Source organism: Sus scrofa, chromosome 1 (genome assembly GCF_000003025.6).
Source record: "Sus scrofa isolate TJ Tabasco breed Duroc chromosome 1, Sscrofa11.1, whole genome shotgun sequence".
Taxonomy (NCBI): Eukaryota; Metazoa; Chordata; class Mammalia; order Artiodactyla; family Suidae; genus Sus; species Sus scrofa.
The window spans coordinates 33,238,471-33,258,475 of NC_010443.5; the positions used below are offsets into that span (position 1 = coordinate 33,238,471).

Consider the following 20,005-nt stretch of genomic DNA (forward strand, 5'->3'; position numbering starts at 1 on the left):
AAAGGTGGTCTTAATGAGGGGCTGGGGCCACCTGGCAGGATGCAGGACCGTCACCACAGACCTTGCTGTGACAGGCAAACCGCTCTGCTTAGACCTATAGGCCTCCTAAAGAGAGTATGGACATTCCTGTAAAGTGGATTTTCTTCCCAGAAGACCAAAAAATAAATTCTTTGTTAAATGTGCAATGGTACCCCAAACAACACGATGTCGGTATTCACCCACTCTAAAGATTTCTTTGTTCTCGTCCTTTATAATTTGAGCAAATTGCCTTTGGTTCAGTGAACATCTTGGGGTGGTACAGCAGAAAGGGATATGCATGAAAGTTTCAATATTAGTTACTATTCTGTATCTTGTATTTTAATTAAATTATGTACGGCTGTGCATAGTTGCATGAGCCCTGGAGTTCTCTGAAGGCTGTGCCCTGAGAGTGAGTGAGAGGGGAGTGGTCAGGAGCAGAGACAGACTGGGCACCTTTCTTGGCTCCGCCTCACCAGCTGTCAATAACGCAAGTCAGGAAACCTCTACAGTGCCGGAGGGGCTTCATCAAAAATCAGAGATCGGAGTTCCGTCATGGCACAGAGGTTGACGAATCTGACTAGGAACCATGAGGTTGCAGGTTCGATCCCTGGCCTTGCTCAGTGGGTTAAGGATCCAGCGTTGCCATGAGCTGTGGTGTAGGTTGCAGATGCGGCTCGGATCCTGCGTTGCTGTGGCTCTGGCGTAGACCGGCGGCTACAGCTCCAATTGAACCCCTAGCCTGGGAATCTCCATATGCTGTGGGAGCGCCCCTAGAAAAGGCAAAAAACAAAAACCAAAAACAAACAAAAAAACCAGAGATAATATAGCTTTATATTATAGGGTCACTTGGAGGCTATCCAATACATGCAAAACAATTAGGGCAATACATCACAGAGAGTAAATAAATGCTCCCTACATGCTATTGAAAAAAAAGGCTGCTCAAGAAGATCCACTGAAAGAATTTATAAATACATACTGGAAATTTAGTTATCTGGATTCATACTGTAGTAGTCCCCCCCCACCCCCCAGCTTTCTGTGGTTGCAGTTACCTGAGGTCATTTGAGCTCTGAAAATATTTTTCAAAAATTCCAGAAATAAAAAATTCTTAAGCTTTAAACTGCACACCGTTCTAAGTAGCGTGATGAAATCTCACGCTGACCCACACCTGGGAGGCAAATCACCCCTGAGCCCAGTACATCCCGCCCATTAGCCACTTAGCAGCCACCTCAGTTATCAGACCTACTGTCTTGGTATGACAGTGCTTGTGTTCAAGTCACCCTTGCCTTACTTAATAATGACACCAAAAAGCAAGAGTAGTGACACTGGCAATTCAGACATGCCAAAGAGAAGCTGTAAAGTGCTTCCTTTATGTGAAAAGGTGACAGTTCTTAATTTCAGAAGGAAAGAAAAATCGCATGCTGAAGTTGCTAAGATTTGTGGTAAGAATGAATCTTCTCTCTGAAATTGCGGACAGGAGAAAAAAAGAAATTTGTGGTAATTCTGCTGTCACACCTCAAACTGCAAAAGTTAGGACCACAGTGTGTAATAAGCACTTAGTTAAAATGGAAATTAGGCATTAAATTTGTACAATAAGATATTTAGAGAGAGAGCGACCACATTCCCATAACTTTGATTACAGTGTATTGTTATAACTGTCCTATTTTAAGTTATTGTTGTTAATTTCTTACTGTGCCTAATGTACAAATTAAACTTTATCATAGATGTGTGTGTATAGGAAAAAACAAAGAACACATAGGGTTTAGAACTATCTGAGGTTTCAGGCACCCACTGAGGGGTCCTGGAACATAACCCCCGTGGGGATAGGTGGTGGGGAGGACTACTGTAATGCCTCAAGATAGTACAGATGCCTTCACTTGCCAATACTGAGTAACTTGTAAGATGCAGGATTTTTAACTCCCTTTAAATTAATCATGTAGCTCTTGGTTCATAGACATACAAGCCACAAAAAAGGATTTTTAAGTAGCTTTTTGCAAATGCTATGTGCAGACTTTTACCCTGAACCCCATAAAAAAAGCCAGCAGGAGTGTTGCAAAAGGACAATAAGCAGCATTTGAAGTCACAGAGATTTAAGAAAGAAGAAACTACATAAAGATAAAATAATCACACCAATTTTGCAATTCCTATTAATTCTTAAAGGAACAGGTAGTGCCATCTCCAGATTTCTGACGATCTAAATTTACAACCTGTGACAACAAAATAAACAAGGAATCATTTTTCTTACTGGGCAACCCAATCAACATGAAGTTAGAACACTTACACTGACAAGTTATTGTTTTATTATATACACGAAGAGGTGATGCCTTTGTCCTCTAAAAATCCCAATGAAGTCACAAATTTTTTTAGTATTTCAGAACACTTTGAAATATCTACAAAGACCCAAAATAGCCTAAATGACACATCAAATTTCGAATGTATACATTTGGTTTATTTTTTAAGTTACCTAGAAGGGAGATAATACTGAAAAACATTTTATTTTGACCAGCTTATTCTGATGTTTGTCTGTTTATATCTGTGCCTTTGTGACCTCTGCTGCTGATCTACAAGAATCTCACCTCTCATTATTCAAATTATCACCCAATCAGAGAATATTTTACTAAATGAATATTTTCAACAAGGCCTGCCCTCTTCTCCTTATTAATGGTCAACCCAAAACAACAATTTCAGAAGTTAGGTATCTATAAAACTAATCAGGTTGCCAAGAAAAGCCAAGTAGCTGGAGTCAATCTATTTTAAATCACGAATGCATTCTCTCCCAGGAAAACTTAACTACAGATACGGGCTTCTTTTTACATGGTCACCATGGTAACCACATTTCATATGGGTCTGAGTGTAGAATTAGTTCCTATGCATTCAGTTTACATGGAAATCATTATCTACCACATATGTGGGACAGGCACCGCCCTCTGTCCAACCACATGAGGGATTTCCACGTGTATGGCAGCACCACATACCTGTGAGGGCCCAGGTGTCTCGCTCTCTTAAAATGGCCAATCCCTTTACATCCTGGGGTTGAGCATCCACCATGTTCTGAGGCCTCCATTAATTCTAAGGGGCCTGTTCAAAAGCAAAAAAAAAAAAAAAAAAAGCAAAAAGTTACAGTTATATGAGTCAACGGTCTTGGATCAGAACAGAGGAAAAATCTAATTTTTTAATCAACACTTATAAACAGAAAGAGAACTCAGTCCTATAAAAATGAAAAATATGCTTAAAGTCTCTACTTCTACAGGTTTTCCCAGGACTCTGTTCACACTACCTTCGACAGTGAAACGGTAAACTCTGATCCCACCCTCTTTCAAAAGGTCAAAAATTCCAGAGATACCTAAATCTGAAATAATGAGATGATTCTAAAAAATTCTGATCAAGTAAATAACATCATTAATATACGAATACTCGCACACTGCGAAAACTTCAACCACCACACCAGGGCACCGAAGAACAGTTACAGACCCCCTTCAAGCCATTCCCCTCACATTTCACCCCTCATTGGCACTAATTATGTTAATGTGTCACCTTCTTAGGTATTAGAAGCAACCCCATATTTGTATAGATACACGTATTAAGTTTTTGGTTTTGCTTTATTTTGCCACATGAAAGGGACAACCAGAGTCCTTTCCTTTAACTGCACGTCTTAGAAATCTTTTTCATCTCTGTAGTAATATTCTTTATGACTGCTGCATTGTAGTCGAAGCATGAGTGCACCATAATTTATTTAACCAGTATTGTTTCTATGGTTTAATTATTATAAACATGCTATAAACAATACCATGTCTGTACATTTTGGTGCCGTTATGCAGCTTCTAAAAGTGAAGCTACTACATCTAGGGAAGGCTACTTGATTTTTATTTATTTATTCATTTATTAATGATTTTTATTTTTTCCATTATAGCTGGTCATGCTTGATTTTTAAAAAACCCAACAATAATTTATTGTGTTTGCTACATTTTTTTTTCCCTACAATGTATTTATTTCCTTCCAAAATTGAGATCTGGTATGTCAAGTTCTCGGTGTAATTTTTTTTAATAATTGAATTTAACTGAAATTTCTATCGAGGTGATTACAAAAGCACATGCAGCTCTAAGTAATGATACAGAGGGAAACCCCCTGCACACTTTGCCCAGCTTCTCTTAATGGGACTATTTTGCAAAACTACAATACAAAATCATTATTAGAATACTGACATTGATACACTAAATTTTGATAGTCTTACAAACTGTCTAACAAAATTTAGTATGGACTTTTACAAAACGATAATACTGCTAAATAAAAGAATGTCTAGGCACACAACATTTTCAGATACTAAATTTTTTCTTTTAGATATTTTTGACTCCCAGGTAACTAAAAAAATTCAGTAAAAGGAAAAAGAATTACATAGAGAAACAATGTAAAGAAACTGAGGAAGAAAGTAGGGGAAAGAAAATAATAAGCACACTACACAAGAAAAAGGCAACATTTCTTTAAGTTGTCCTGGTGTCTCTTACTCAAAGGAGGCTGAAGAGGATGCCCGGTTTTTGAACACCAACCAACAGGGTGAATATCAGGAGAATCTGCATCTATCCAGTAATCATAGCAACTATTCCAGCCGTCAAAGTGAACCTTGATAATGAAGAGAAATACACAGTATAATTCAGGTCACAAAAACTCCTCCAGTAAAAGTTGTGCCCACAGTAACCACCTGCATTCTCTTCTAACTTACATACATGTAATACCCCAATAAATTGTTTTAATTATTTAATTGTGAGAAAAGAGATACTTCTAAAATATCTTCAACATATTATCTAATCATAATTAAACGTTTTGCCAAGGGCGCTTTTTAAGCCATACTTCTATAGATATATTTCATGTTATCTCCCAATACTGTATGCAGTTTGAATACCTAACATCTTCGCATGAGCAACACTGAACACCCAATAAATTTACGTGTAATGAATAAATTAGGGAAGGGAGGGAGGGGGAATTCCAGGACAGGCAAGATCTTTCATGTAAATATCAAGTCTCCTAGAATTATGCTGAAAAAAACTTTAAAAAAATGTTAACGCCCTACTAGAAGTACACCCGGTTTGCAAAATACTCCTCCATAAACTGCATTTTGAAATTTTTTTTCCTCAAAGATAACCACAATATCTCTCGAAGAGGTTTTACAGAGTGGTCAGGGCTAGGGACTTTACCGGCCACCATGTATAAGGGCAGCTGGTCTTCCAGGCATGGGTACTAAGGATCAGCTACACATCTTTTTTGGAGGCTGTACCTGCAGCATATAGAAGTTAGGGGGCAAACTGGAGCTGTAGCTGCCACCCTACACCACAGCCACAGCAATGCCAGATCCTTAACCCACTGAGCAAGGCCAGGGATCGAACCTGTGTCCTCACAGATGCTAGTCAGATTCGTTTCCACTGAGCCATGATGGGAACTCTGATATCCACATTTTTAAGCATGACATATTTTTTATCTTTAGAATGAAAAGATATACTAAAATGCTGTACATATAATATGTATACACATATAAATATATTATTTGACATCAAGTTTTCCAGCTAGACTTCCTTTTTAAAGTCTATGAATCTCTTACTCCTAAAAAAATAGACATCAAGATTAAAAAATCCAAACATTGAAAACTGAACAATAAAAGTTCTAGAGGAAAGCATGAATTAATGTATTTATTTTAGGGTGGGGTAGACTTTGTAAGCAAGACATCAAACTCAAAAGCCATAAAAGATGGATCAATTTGACGCTATCAAAATGTGAATCTTCAGAATGGCCAATATTACTGCTAACAAGATGGAAAACCCCAAAGAAACTTGAAAAACACATTTGTTAACATGTGACAATGTACTTCCTTAACTTATAAAAACATCACGTAGCAATATAAAAAATGAAAGATCCAAGAGAAAGATGGAAAGGCTACAACGGCTCATAAACAAGAAAATAAATAGTAAACACAGGGAAAACCAATCAATTTCACCTATAACTAAAACACTACAAATTAAAACTACAAGATGTAATTATTCTCCATTCACCTGCCAAAATTACTCCATTTTGGTGATCCTAGAGCTGGTGAATATGAGAATAAATGGACAGAACCTAGGCCACTGACAAGAATATAAATTGGTGAGATATTTCTGGAGAGTTATTTGGCAATAATAATCAACGCTTAAAATATATCATCTTTGACTTGATAATCTCAGTAACTCAACTCGCTGTTGCAGCAGAAAACAACCAGGGTGTCCACCATCAGGAGACTGGTTAAATAAATTTTGGTAAATTTATAATACATAATAGTACAGAGTTATTAAAGTACATATATATGGGTTCAAAATAATGCCCTTTGCAATGAATCCACTTTATCAAAGCTTAGAAATCAATTAATCCTAGAATTAAATTCCAAGAATTCCACCCTGGAAGAAATCATGAATAACATTTTAAATACTGTTCATCACTCACATACACAGCATATACAAACAGTACTTAAGTTAACTCAAAACTACTCTTTCCTTTCCTCTGATCAAAAATAATGTTCGAGGAGTTCCTTTGGTGGCACAGTGGTTAAAGAATCCGAATAAGAACCATGAGGTTGCGGGTTCGAACCCTGGCCTTGCTCAGTGGGTTAAGGACCTGGCGTTGCCATGAGCTGTGGTGTGGGTCGCAGACGTGGTTCGATCCCGCGTTGCTGTGGCTCTGGCGTAGGCCGGTGGCTACAGCTCCGATTCGACCTGTAGTCTGGGAACCTCCATGTGCCACGGACACGGCCCAAGAAAAGACAAAAAGACAAAACAAACAAACAAAAATATTCCAATAACACTGAGAATGATACTCATGATAATTTATACGATCAGTGCCATCAATAAATGAGCAGTTGCAATTCATAGCACCATAGTCAGTTTTAAGCATTCTAATTCTCAACTAACCATCAAGTGATAATGCTCTATTTTACTGGATACATGAAATTCTGATGTTTTCTGATCTTGCTGCTCCTGAATTCCATTTCTTCTACACTGGAATCAATGTTCACGTAACTCATGTTCTATTGGTTCAATTTTACAAACGGCAGCTATCCTCTCATAGCAAAGAAACTCAATCCTAATAAGTAAATGGTTCTCCAACGTGGATATACACTAGAATTACTCCTGATTATTGAAAAGAAAAAGAAGGAGAGGAAAAGGCTCAGCCCATCAAGGAGGTTCTGAACTTACAGGGGCAGACTGGTTCTGTGTACCTGCACGTTGTTTACCGAACTTCTGAGTACCTCTGCTGTGCGCTCAGAATTGAGACCCACGATACTAAACAGGTTGTACAGCAACACATAGTCCCCACATCTTGAGTTATCATAAATAAAAGTTTTTTTAAAAAAATTTCCTCCTAGGAGTTCCTGTCATGGCGAGTGGTTAATGAATCCGACTAGGAACCATGAGGTTGCAGGTTCAATCCCCGGCCTTGCTCAGTGGGTTGAGGATCTGGCATTGCCGTAAGCTGTGGTGTAGGTTGCAGAAGTGGCTCAGATCCTGAGCTGCTGTGGCTCTGGTGTAGGCCGTGGCTATAGCTCTGATTAGACCCCTAGCCTGGGAACCTCCATATGCCACGGGAGCGGCCCTAGAAAAGAAAAAAAAAAAAAAAAAAATTTCCTCCCATATATCGTTAAGGATGTTTATGTTGAAGCTACTGTATCTGGTGATACTATACCCTTTCCTGACATTTCAGTTTGGCCATGAAAAGTCATCTATCTTAGATAATAGATGCATCTTAGTGACAGTAAGTCGAACATTTCCTACACACCAGGCTGGCAGGCAATCAGGAGAATTTTAGTAATTTAAGGTTAAATATCAGAGTTAAAATTTAATTTAGATGCTATGAACAGAGGTAATAATACAGTTCTCTGATTAGTAGCAAATGCACTTAAAAACTATCTGATCACTTACATGTAACATCTAAAAAATAAAACAAGTGAATGTATATACAAAATAGAAATAGACTCACAGATACAGAAAATAAGCTAGTGGTTACCACAGGGGAGAGGAAAGGGGGAAGGAATAAATTAGGGGTATACAAACTACTATATATAAAATAGGTAAGCAAAAGGATATATTGTAAAGCATAGGAATCACAGCCATTACCTTATAATGTCTTTTTTTTTTTTTGTCTTTTGTTCTTTTAGGTTCCCTGGCTAGGGGTCTAATCAAAGCCGTTGCTGCTGGCCTATGCCACAGCCACAGCAGATCTGAGCTGTGTCTGCGACCTACACTGAAGCTCACGGCAATGCGGATCCCCGACCCACTGAGCGAGACCAGGGATCGAACCTGCACTCTCATGGTTCCCAGTCGGATTTGTTTCCATTGTGCCGTGACGGGAACTCCCATTATGATGTCTTTTAATGGAGTATAACCTGCAAAAATACTGAACCACTATGCTATACACCTGAAACTAATAAAATATTATGTCAATTATACTTCAGTTAAAACACTGCTATCTGAAATTATGTGAATTTTAATGATAGATACAAAAATTACTATTAACCCTAATTAATATTCTTACTCTGGAAGCCCAGACAAAATACATTTATTAAAGTTGTATAATTTAGTTTCATCTTTACTACCTTAGTTCCTGGAGCATTAACAGGTTTTACACAACCAAAAAATCAGACACTCTAGTAACAGTTAAGTGAGTTTTTCTCTTGCTGGGTCCTATTTTGAAAAGAAATCAAATACCTAACAAAGAGTAAGAGAGGAAGATACATAAACATACAACATGAAATATTTAAACATTATACAAAACACAGCAACTCAGCAATGAGGATGAATTTAATTAAAATTCTAAAGAAAATAGGCTATTATGTACCAAAGCATAGTACAGATGATTTAACTTACACCTATTTAAAATTATAGTTTATACACTTTTAACACAGAGTATAATTTGGACTTTTCATAAAAACTTAATACATTTCATTGACAATTGGAAGATTACGACAGATAATCTTTTTAGAAAGCACACTAGTTCTTTGAAAAAAGTGATCTGGTTGGAAAGCAACTCAGTAAAGACCAGGTGCTTATTTCTGCTCTCTTCTGAAATGAAAGTTATGTTTGTAAAGGTAGAGCAAACCCAGAAGGACAGGGGAGAAGGACAGCAGCTGACCGTGGCAATGATGTTCATGGAGGGCAAACGCCGGGAGCAAGTGCCTACTGGTGGAAAGAGGGTGGGCTGCAACCCAGGTGCCTAGAGAGGGAGGGAGTACAGTGCCAGGGTGAACCCAAGGAGAACTCAATGTGGAGGGAGCATGTGTGTGAGGAAGTCTGGAGAATGAAAGGACTGGCTCAAAGTCAGACCCCCAGGTCTGCTCCTCTATCCCACCCACCAATGTAACTGCTCCTTCAGCAACCCCGCCAAAGAATGGATATTTACTGTCTAGAGACATAATCACAGAGGCTCTGGACTCCAGTCAGTGGTGATGGGCTGGATGGAAAGTACAAGGGACTGAATGAGAGCCTGCAAACTCCAACCTGGTCCTTCTCTCTGCCTCGCACAGTGGCCACCTGGTGTGTTCTGCCCCGGGGAGAAACCAGGAGAAACTGAAAGGCTCCAGAAAAAGAACCCAGATGCTGATGAATGAGGCCCTCCCTGTGGAAAAGCTGGCTCTTTGTTCTTTTATCCCAGAGGGAAGCCCAATGGTCTGTAAGTCCTACCCAGGAAAGTAGCCAACATTAAGTGCCTTTTTCTTCTTAATATGAGCAGCCAATCAAGGACCTGACATTTAAGAAGAGGCTCCAATATGAAAGCAGAAGCCTAACTAATTAACTAAAAGAGAAATGTGGGAGTTCCCATCACAGCTCAGCAGAAACCAACCTGACCAGTATCCATGAGGTTCGCTCCCTGGCCTCGCTCAGTGGGTTAAGATGCCGGTGTTGCCTCGTGAGCTGTGGTGTAGGTCTCAGACTCGGCTTGGATCTGGTGTTGCTACGGCTGTGGTGGCTACAGCTCTGATTCAACATCCTAGCCTGGGAACTTCCATACGCCGTGGGTGTGGCCCTAAAAAAATAAAATAGAAATGTGTAAGAAATAAGTAGGGAACAAATGAAAAACTATCACTGATGTCTTCAAATAAAAATCAATATTGGAGTTCCCGTCGTGGCGCAGTGGTTAACGAATCCGACTAGGAACCATGAGGTTGCAGGTTCGGTGTCTGCCCTTGCTCAGTGGGTGAACGATCCGGCGTTGCCGTGAGCTGTGGTGTAGGTTGCAGACGCGGCTCGGATCCCGCGTTGCTGTGGCTCTGGCGTAGGCCGGTGGCTACAGCTCCGATTGGACCCCTAGCCTGGGAACCTCCATATGCCGCGGGAGCGGCCCAAGAATGGGCAAAAAGAGAAAAGACCAAAAAAAAAAAAAAAAAAAAAAAAAAAGAATCAATATTGCTTCAGGAAATAAAAAGGAGGATGCCCTTTAAAAGGGGGAGATTAGAAAATAAGAAAAATCTTGAAAATTAAATAAATCATAGTTGTCATAAAAAATGTAATATAGGATATAGAAAATAAGAGTAGGGGAGTTCCTATTGTGGGCACAGTGGAAATGAACCCGACTAGTACCCATAAGGATGTGGGTTCCATCCCTGGCGTTACTCCGTGGGTTAAGGATCCCACATTGCTGTGGGTGTGGCACAGGCCGGCAAGCTGCAGCTCTGATTCAAGCCCCAGCCTGGGAACTTCCACGTGCCACAGGTGCAGTCCTAAAAAAAAGGAAAAAAAAGAAAGGAAAAGAAGAGTAGATATTTCTAAGCAGGTTAAAAAAAAAAATCAGAGGAGCATAAGAAAGAACATGTAAGAAAATCAGGGGGTCAATCTAAGAGGTTTAATAACAGCAGGAGGACTTCCAGAAAGAGAACAGAGAAGGAGAGGAGGAAGTCAACAAAACAATAATCTAAAAACATTCCTAAACACCAAAGGATATAAAACTCCACAGCAAAAGGGCACGAGTGCCCTGCATGATAAGTGAAAAAAGACCCTCACACCAAGACATGCCATCACAACACACCAGAACCAAGGGGCAGAGATGGTCCTGAGAGCTCCCTAGAGAAAAGGCACATCACCCAGAAGAAGGAACCAAACAGCCTTGGCAGTCTCAAAAAACAACAATGTGTGAGAAGACAGCAGAACCACGCCTGTGTTTTCAGATGGGAAATGGTTTTCTACCTCGTCGCGGTATGAATCAAATGAACGGCTAGTGTACTGACATTTTCAGACATGCAGAGTCAGAAAATATGCTTCTCACACACCCTTCCTCAGGAAGGACCAAAAAGACGTGTTTCAGCAAGGTAAGAGAGCACGCAGAGAAAAACAAAGCGTGTGATGCGGGAAAAACAAAGTATAAATGGTGTGTTGGCAACGAGGAGTCTCAGGATGAAAGCTCTGTGTGAGGCTGAGAGGGGACCCACACTCATCACGACAGGTGGCTGCTGAACTGTGGGAAGAAGTTTCGAGAAAAAGATACAGATTCAAGGTTTAAAAATACACTTGAACACAGACAATTTAAAATCAAAACACAAATTAATTACTGACACAAGGGAAAATATCACAAGGCAAAGACTTCTCTGCTCAGCAGTGAACATGATTTGTTTACTTAAAACAACACGAAAATGGAAGAGTGGACAAAGAACATCATACACTGTGAAATAATTACTGAAGGATAAGGGGGAGGGAAGGATGACAAGATCTAAAGGAAGGCAATAAACATATTTTAAATTGATGGATTGAGAAATAGCAGAATACAGATATTATTTTTTTAAAGGCCACACCCACAGCATATGGAGTTCCCAGGCTAGGGGTCCCTTGAGCTACGGCTCCCGGCCTACACCACAGCCACAGCAATGCCAGATCCAAGCTGCGTCTGTGACCTACACCACAACTCACGGCAACGCCGGATCCTTAACCGACTGAGCGAGGCCAGGGATCGAACTGGCAACCTCATGGATCCTAGTCGGTTTGTTACCATTGAGCCACAACAGGAACTCCCAGATATTATTTTTTTTAATTGCAGATCAAATGTCATAAGCACCAGCCACGGGTTGAAAGTTCTTGCCTCTGGGGAACCAGACCTGGGGGTGGGGATGGATGAGGCGGAACTAGCTTATGTTCTATCATAAAAACATAAAGACAAGAACAAAACCATTCCCGTCATTTTTCTTCAACAGCAAAATACACAAGGTTAAAAAATTTTAACTGTGATAACACACTTTGTGAAATAGTTCGTACTAAGTAACTTTAAAGGTTGATTTTATTGAAAAGTTGATTTTATCCCTGAGAAACTTAAACTATGAAGTTATACTAATGACTTTGTCTCTATTTACCTTTCTCTCTTCATGAAAAATATGTGCTCTTGCTATATCATCTCCCACATTATTAGAAAAGCTTGTACTGTTGAAAGCATCCCATATTTTCAGAAGTCTCTGATGAATCCTGAAATTGAGTCACTGTCACCAGTTCACTGCCTTTTTGTGGACTTCATGAACACACAGATATTTGTTCAGTGGTTTACCTTCGGCTATGAAATTCATTCCAGTCATTATAAAAAATGACTGTCAATGATACACCTCCTGGGTAGTTCTTTTCTGTGTTATTAAAGATGGACTAGGATGTTGTACTGGGAAGAGAATTCAGCCAGGAGCAAAACAAGCTGGATTCTACTCTAAACTTCTCCCATTAACGAACTGCACCATCCATTGTACAGCATTTGACCAGACAATTAAAAAGAAAAGAACTAACCATTTACACTCTTCAGAAAAGCAATGTCATTATTTTGGCATGTGTACTTCCATAACATACGTGCAAATATATATTCTTTTTAAAGACAACACAAGACATTGTAAACAGTATTAAATGTGAGTTTCTCTCTTGCAAATATTAAATATTCTTCTAAAATATGTAACATTGTGTAGATAACCGAGTCATTTATTCTACCCACCTCCCCCGCACTTGTTCCCAATGTTAAATACCATAAACCGCTGTTTCTGCTAGATTTTCCTTGCAGCTTTTATCTTTTATATTCCCTTTGGTTATTCCCTTAACATAAATTCCTAGGACTGAAATTCCTGAATTAAAGGGTAAACAATATTCTAAGATTTTAATGCCTTCACCAAACTGCTCCGGAAAGGCTAAACACTACATTTTCACCGGCTGTACATGAGAATAAGCGTATTATACCCAAACTGGAATGTAATTTTTTTTCAATTCTGACCAATTTGATTTACAAAAATAACACATTGCTTATTTCCATATTTCTAAGGACAATGAACAAGAAAATACATTTGAAAAAGATTAAAACAGGCCTCCCATTTCTTATACAATTTTCTGAAGTATTATGACTATATATTCTTAAAAATAGTGAATTAAATGCTAAAATGTCTATTTTCTAGAAATACGACATTTGTGCAGGTTTTTCATGTTATTTTCTAATTTACTTTCTTCAACATGACCTCATTAGAGACAGCTAAAGATGTGATTTATTATTTTTTAAAGAACATGGACTCAGACGCCTACAGCTTAATGACTTAGTTCTGCCACTGCCCATAATTAATAAGTAATTCATTCTGTGCCTCGGCCTCATCGATAGAGTAATGATAATAACATAAATCTCCCACCTTCCTATCACCACAAATATCAGATGAGGGAAGAACACTCCTACCCTATAAAACCCCATGTACATCTAACGTCTTGATGCTATTATAACTAGTATTGCTCCTAATGGGAATTCTAAACGACCCTGGAGGTAAGCAGAACACATGTTCTGGTTTGAGAGTGAAGGTGACACTGAAGCCAGAAAGGGAGACGAGGCCCTCAGGCTCCTCATGCGGACCTGCTACCACACTTCACTGTATCGCAGATGGACACAGACAGAACCCATCTTCCTGAACATTTGCTACTTTATGAGAGGTACCTGATTTTATTAATCCAACTCTAATTAAAATCTGACTTTACTTATTAAAATACTTCTCTTTACTTGCCCTACATTAAAAGCAGTATATCCTTCTGAAAAGTCTCCATGTACTATACCTCATTAAAAAAAAAATGACCTTAATACACTATTGGAGAATGAACTATTATATCTTCTTCTGAATAGAGGATTATATCTTAATACGCTATATCTACTTTTTTCCTCCAAATACATATGTTAAAAGTCAGTCGTAATTGAAGGAAACTTATGTTTTATGTAACTTATGCAATGAAAGAAAAGTATAAGCAGTGGAAAAATACTGACCTATAAAGATGCACAGTCACCTAATTTGCATATTCCCATGGTTTTACTAACTGTAGGGCTTCACAAATTAAATTATTTGCTAGAGTTTTCATCCAAGATGTCTTTTTAAAAAAGATGATTTTCTTAAAAGAAAAAACAATAAAACAAAACCACAACAGAGAACACTTACTTTTATTCGGTGATCATCCGTGTCTGCAACTGTTGCTACTCTAATAAACACGGGATTTCTTTTATCTATGACTTCAAGCTTCATTTTTTTCTGGAATCCATGTGGAGGTTTCTGCCATAATAGAAAATTTTATACAGTGAGATTTAGAGGAAGAGAAGGTGAGCTCTGTGTCACAAAGATGGAAAGAAAGAAAAAAAAAAAAAAAAAAAAAAGATGAGCTATTTGGAAAACCAGCCTTTCAAACTCAAGTTCCTAGAATGGCTTTGAATTTCACCCTCCCTGTCAAAAAATAATCCCAATCACATGGCCAAGCCCACAGGCAACAGAAACAGCCTGAACAACTAGTCATAGGAGTAAAGAGAAAGCCAAAGAACATAAAGATGAAATTCAAAATACTGTGGGTTTTTTTTTTTGATTAGCCATAGGCAAGACAAGAATTTTTTCTCATTAGTTGGAAGTGTCTTGGCAAAAATCAACAAACATGAAAATTATTTTTTAAAAAGAGGGAAGAACATTCAAGGGGCAGAGATGAAACACAGAGATTAGAGGAACTGATGAGATCTATAAGCAATAGATGTCTTTTTAAAGAAGAAAATTAGCAATCAAGATACACAAGATGGAACTGCGCTAGTAAGAACAGGAATGAAAACGAGGATCCACAGCTACTTATGCCTCAATACTCAGCAGAAACCCACAAGCCTCTGAAAAATTTAAAGGCAGAAGGTGAGGTGATGGTTAATAGGTGTAATAAAAGTGTTGCTGTGAAAATTATGTAAAGGATGCAGAACAATTAATGCAAGGCACCTAAAGACCAAACTAGGCAAATCTTAATTTTCTCTCTAAAATCACTGTGACACTAGATACGCAGACTGAGCCTGATATAATTTTATCCAGTTCAAAGCAAATTGTAAAGTAGCTCTTCTTTGTATGAGGCTAAGTTAAAATATAGAGTCAGGTAAAAAAATCCATAAATATGACATAATTCTAAACATTACTCATTTATAAATCCTGAGCTTAATCTCAGATGGAATCATACATATTCTTTGATACAGTTTTTCCTCATGTAATGCAGTCTCCCAAATATCTCTAATGTTGGTTTCTTCTGTATTTGGGTCCATACCTACTAATTAATTCTATCATTAAAAATCCTGTAATTTTATGCCCAAAAGGATCAATTAAAGAAAAATGTTGTTTATGACAGACTGTGCCACATTTGCTTTAAATCAAGTGTTTGATATATCTGTCTTTTTCTTTAAATGCATGGGAAAATACAAATTATAGAGCAAGTTGTTTGAAATTAAAAAAATTTTTAAATATATTTCATTTCTTACCCTTCCCTTGCACACAAATGAGGTTAACTTTGGAGCTCAATATGTAGGAAGCAATGACCCTGGGTTAGAAAGATACTTTAATAAAAATAGATGACCTTGCATTTTGGTAGTCAAACACGCTGATTTTTAGCAATAAAATATAAAATAGCATTTCAGCTTGCCATAAACAAACCCAGAGGAAAGATCAAATATCATTTTCATTATAAAACAATATCCTATTTCATTTGGTCTTGCAGAGTATCTAGCTGGAAAAAGCAGAAGTTTGCTGTACAACCAACTCGCTGCAAACCAATTCAAACATAATTATTTTCCCAGGAACCTTTACAATCCAAAACGGAAGTACTTTTTTTAGATGCCAACAACAAGCCCAGTAACAATTTTTCCTTTCAAAGTTGTAAAAGTTCAAAAGCATCTTCTTTGGTTTTCTGTTTGTTTCCCATTCCTGTTCACCAATACTCTTTCTGTTCTTTAACTTCAATGACTGAATGCTATCATTGACACAAATTAATCAAATATTGTAAAATATAATATCTCACCACTTTGAAAGCTCTTGCAGGAGCAGGCAAAGAATTGGTTTCTTCTAAGTATTTATCCCAAGAAAAATGCTTCACATTTGGATAACCTAAGAATGAAAACAGTAAATCCTATCAGATTTAACCAAAGTGATAGTGAGAACCACAAACTGATCTATAAAATCAGGAGATGTTATCATTATAATGTAGAAAATTATGTTCCTATCACACAAAATAACTTTAAACTGATTACACATTCAATGCTACTTGTAACAATGAAATTGTTTTCCACCTAGGCTATGATCTGGCTATTAGCTTTAAAAAAAAAATTTAATATATATGTTTAATTGCATTCTTAAGTAAGGTAACTCATAACACAAGATATACACACACCTAAATCCCCTTTAATCTAGCAATTTTACATGTACTAATCTAGGAAAATCTCATATGTGTATATAGAGAGATATACAAACATTACCATTCTTTGTAAATGTGAAAATGTAGAAGGCATTTAAATCACCATCAATATAGAAATGTGCGATATATATGTACAGTAAATATAAAATAGAAAGCATTTATTAAAGAGAATGAGACAGGTTTATATATGAAATATTCTAACTGCATTGTCACATTGTTAGGCCAAATAAACAAATAAGCTAAAATAAATCAGGGAATGGTATTAATAGAACATCTAAAAATAACTATCCTTCCTCTCTCTCACCCCTCTTTTGTTTCCTCCAAAGTCCAAAATCCATTAGGTAGGCATGAGGAGGAATTAACACTGGCTTTGTAGAGTGAGAAATTGGCTACATAAAGGGGACTGAAAAAAAATAAGTAAATAAAATGGAGTTAAAGGAAGCCAGATTTCTCACTGGCTAAAAAGAAAGGTTTAAATATGGAAAGTGAAAAGCGAGAATGAATTCAGTGGTGTTGCATGTGAACTGAAGCTAAATGTATAAATTCATAGTTTTTAATATCTACAAATGGATACAGAAATAAACAAATATAAAAGCTTGATATATTTACACTGTATTTCCTATGTCCATTGAGAGGATGGAAGCAGCAAACTCCAGTAGCAATAAGCACCTATGAGTCCAGATCTTAGTTTCTAAATACCATTCTCTGCAAAAAGGAACCGTGGAGCCTGGGAGAAATAGCTGACTTTGGGATGGGGTCAGGGAAAGCACAAGATAAGCCTAGCTGTGCCAGAAAATAGGAAATTCTCCAAAAAATGATGAAAAAAAATGTTAAAAGGACATAGAAAGCAGTTTAAAGGGGCTCCCACTGGCCAAATCTGAGAAAATCTGGACATGAAAATAAATAATACTAGTAATGAATTTTAACCCATGAATGACAATGGCAACATATGGGTCCATGCTGATATAAATAAACTAATTCAATGAATAAGTGAAAAGATGAGAAAGCTATTCTTTGCAAAAGAATGTCAACTAATTATGTACAAGGAATAACAAAAATTATCATTTAGCAACTGTCAGAATAATAAGTCTCAACTAGAAACATCAACAGATGCTAAAAGTAAGTGAGTGACATGGGAATGAAGTGCAGGATATTTATACAATCTCAAAGTGTCTCCCTGAAATACTTATTAATTATAGAGAAAAAAATAACTACGACTGTAAAGAAGGCTGGTAACTACCAACTTGATCAATTACTGGTAAAATCCAACCAGTAATGAGACAAATAGACATTAAGTGCCACCTGAGAGGATAGAATGAGAACACAGCATACCAAAAATTACGTACCCTGGCTCTGATTATGAGGATGCTCCAATCATACCTAAATTAAGCAAGAGTCTACAAAATGACTAATATGTAATTTTCAAGCATACGGAGGTCGTAAAAGTCAATGGGAGCCCATTGAAAGAGACTAGAGAAATGACACAGAGTAATGTGCCTGATCCTCTTGCTTATAAATGACACTGTTATACAACTGACAAAACTTGAATGGGTCTTTGGTTCAAGGTTATAGATGAGCTCTTTACCATTCCTGCACCTTTTCTCTACATTTGAAACTGTTTCAAAATAAAAGTTTTAGGGAGTAAAGAGCAACCGTTTCCATGTGTGCGAAATTTTACAACACATTTTCAAGGCACACATCGTGCACAATCTAAATGACATTAAAGCTGATTGTGCATGCGTGCGTGTGTATACAGAGGCAAAAAGGTTTTTCTGGAAAGGAACAATAACCAACTATTAAAATATTTAGAGAGGAAACAGTGGTTATCTTTAGTTTCACCCTAAATATTTAAAAAACAAGCATGTCTAAATGGATAATTTGGATAAATCAAAGTAAAAATAATAGCAAAAGACATGATGACTTCAATTTTGGAAAAAGAATAATACATTTTTGCTACATGTTACAAGACAACATGAACATGGGGTAGCAGGCAGGGCTGCTCAGGGCACTGATCTATGAAGCAGCAGGGGGAGACTGGTTATTAAGATCTCTTCTTTTCATACAGGAGATCAGAGATCAAGCCAGGAATCTGCCCTCAGAAAAAGGGAACCAGAGAAAGGGCATCTTTTTTGCCGTGAGGCCAAAGACTAGAATAAAATCAGCACAGGCACTGCAAACCAGTTTCATGATGTGGCAGGTCTTCGGGTTGTTTTAACTTTTTTTTTTATTGGTGTGATCAAATACCTGTCACATAAAATTTACCATTTTAACCATTTTCAGGTGTTAGAGTTAGTGGCTTAAGTATTTTCACATCGTTGGGTGTGCGACACTTTTTAACGTGCAATTTTATATTTTTTAAATTTGTCAAAAAGCTATGTGCTTTTTCTCCTACTCAATTATGGATGTCCATGAAACGAGAAAGAAGACTTGGTAATTTGCCTCGCATCGCAAGTCAATCACAGTGCCTCACTTCACCACTTCCCAGGGTACCTAACCCAGTGCTGTGAAGATGTAGCTGGAACCCTGTGGTTCACTGGTCCTGTTCATTTACCAGATCCCTGATGAGGACCAAAAGGGTGATAACTGAAAAAAAAAAAAAATCACTCTCAAATTGGGAAATCCGAAAGCAACCTCATGGCACTTCAGACGGCGACAGTGGCCATCATTATTCGCCAGCTCCCAAAAACACACAAGCCACAGGACTCAAGAGGGCTAAACAAGAGAAATCTTCCAAGCAGCACCATATTTAGACCACCAAGCCATCAACACCTTGCCTCAACACATTATAGTTTATGTAAATGCTCTCTCAACTTCAAAACAGCTCTGTAAATCAGTAAAGGAGAGGAGCTTTGGTCCCTGAACATAGGAGAAAATTCAGAAAGGGGAAGGGACTCGCCTCAACCATTGCAGGAATGGGTGGTCTCCTGAGTGTGTAAATGATCAGGCACTAACTGAGTGTAAGGAACTGGCAATGAGTCGAAACATGAAACCAGCTGGCAGAACAGAATGAGACAGTAGTTGCAGCTCCAGGCAGAGTCTTTGCTGCTTACATGCCGCAGGCGACATCCATACAACAGCTCCTAACCAAGGAGGCCTCCTTTCCCTGTGATAATGACAGTGTTCACCGCTTGCAGGAATATCCACAAGCAACCACACTGACCACAGGGATGCTGGGTGTTAGCTGACGCCCCTGTCATTTTGTATCAGCAGTTAGCCACAGCACATTAAATACCGACATGCTCAAAAACTCACTGTCTTATGAGGAAGCCACAGAATCTGTTCTGTAGCACATCAAACTCAAATTGACA

General features: G+C 38.0%; 1 protein-coding gene across 13 annotated transcripts in view; it reads right to left on the reverse strand.

Annotated features, from left to right (window-relative positions):
- L3MBTL3 (l(3)mbt-like 3 (Drosophila)) overlaps positions 1 to 20,005 on the reverse strand; it is a 121,183-nt gene that overhangs the window by 40,176 nt on the left and 61,002 nt on the right. For all 13 annotated transcript variants that reach the window (XM_021088384.1, XM_003121202.6, XM_021088410.1 and 10 more), the window contains 4 exons: positions 16,305 to 16,390; positions 14,438 to 14,548; positions 4,518 to 4,632; positions 2,991 to 3,093 (listed from right to left, as the gene is read on the reverse strand). In XM_021088384.1, coding sequence (XP_020944043.1) covers positions 2,991 to 3,093; positions 4,518 to 4,632; positions 14,438 to 14,548; positions 16,305 to 16,390 — 415 coding nt within the window. The remainder of the gene's footprint in view (positions 1 to 2,990; positions 3,094 to 4,517; positions 4,633 to 14,437; positions 14,549 to 16,304; positions 16,391 to 20,005) is intronic.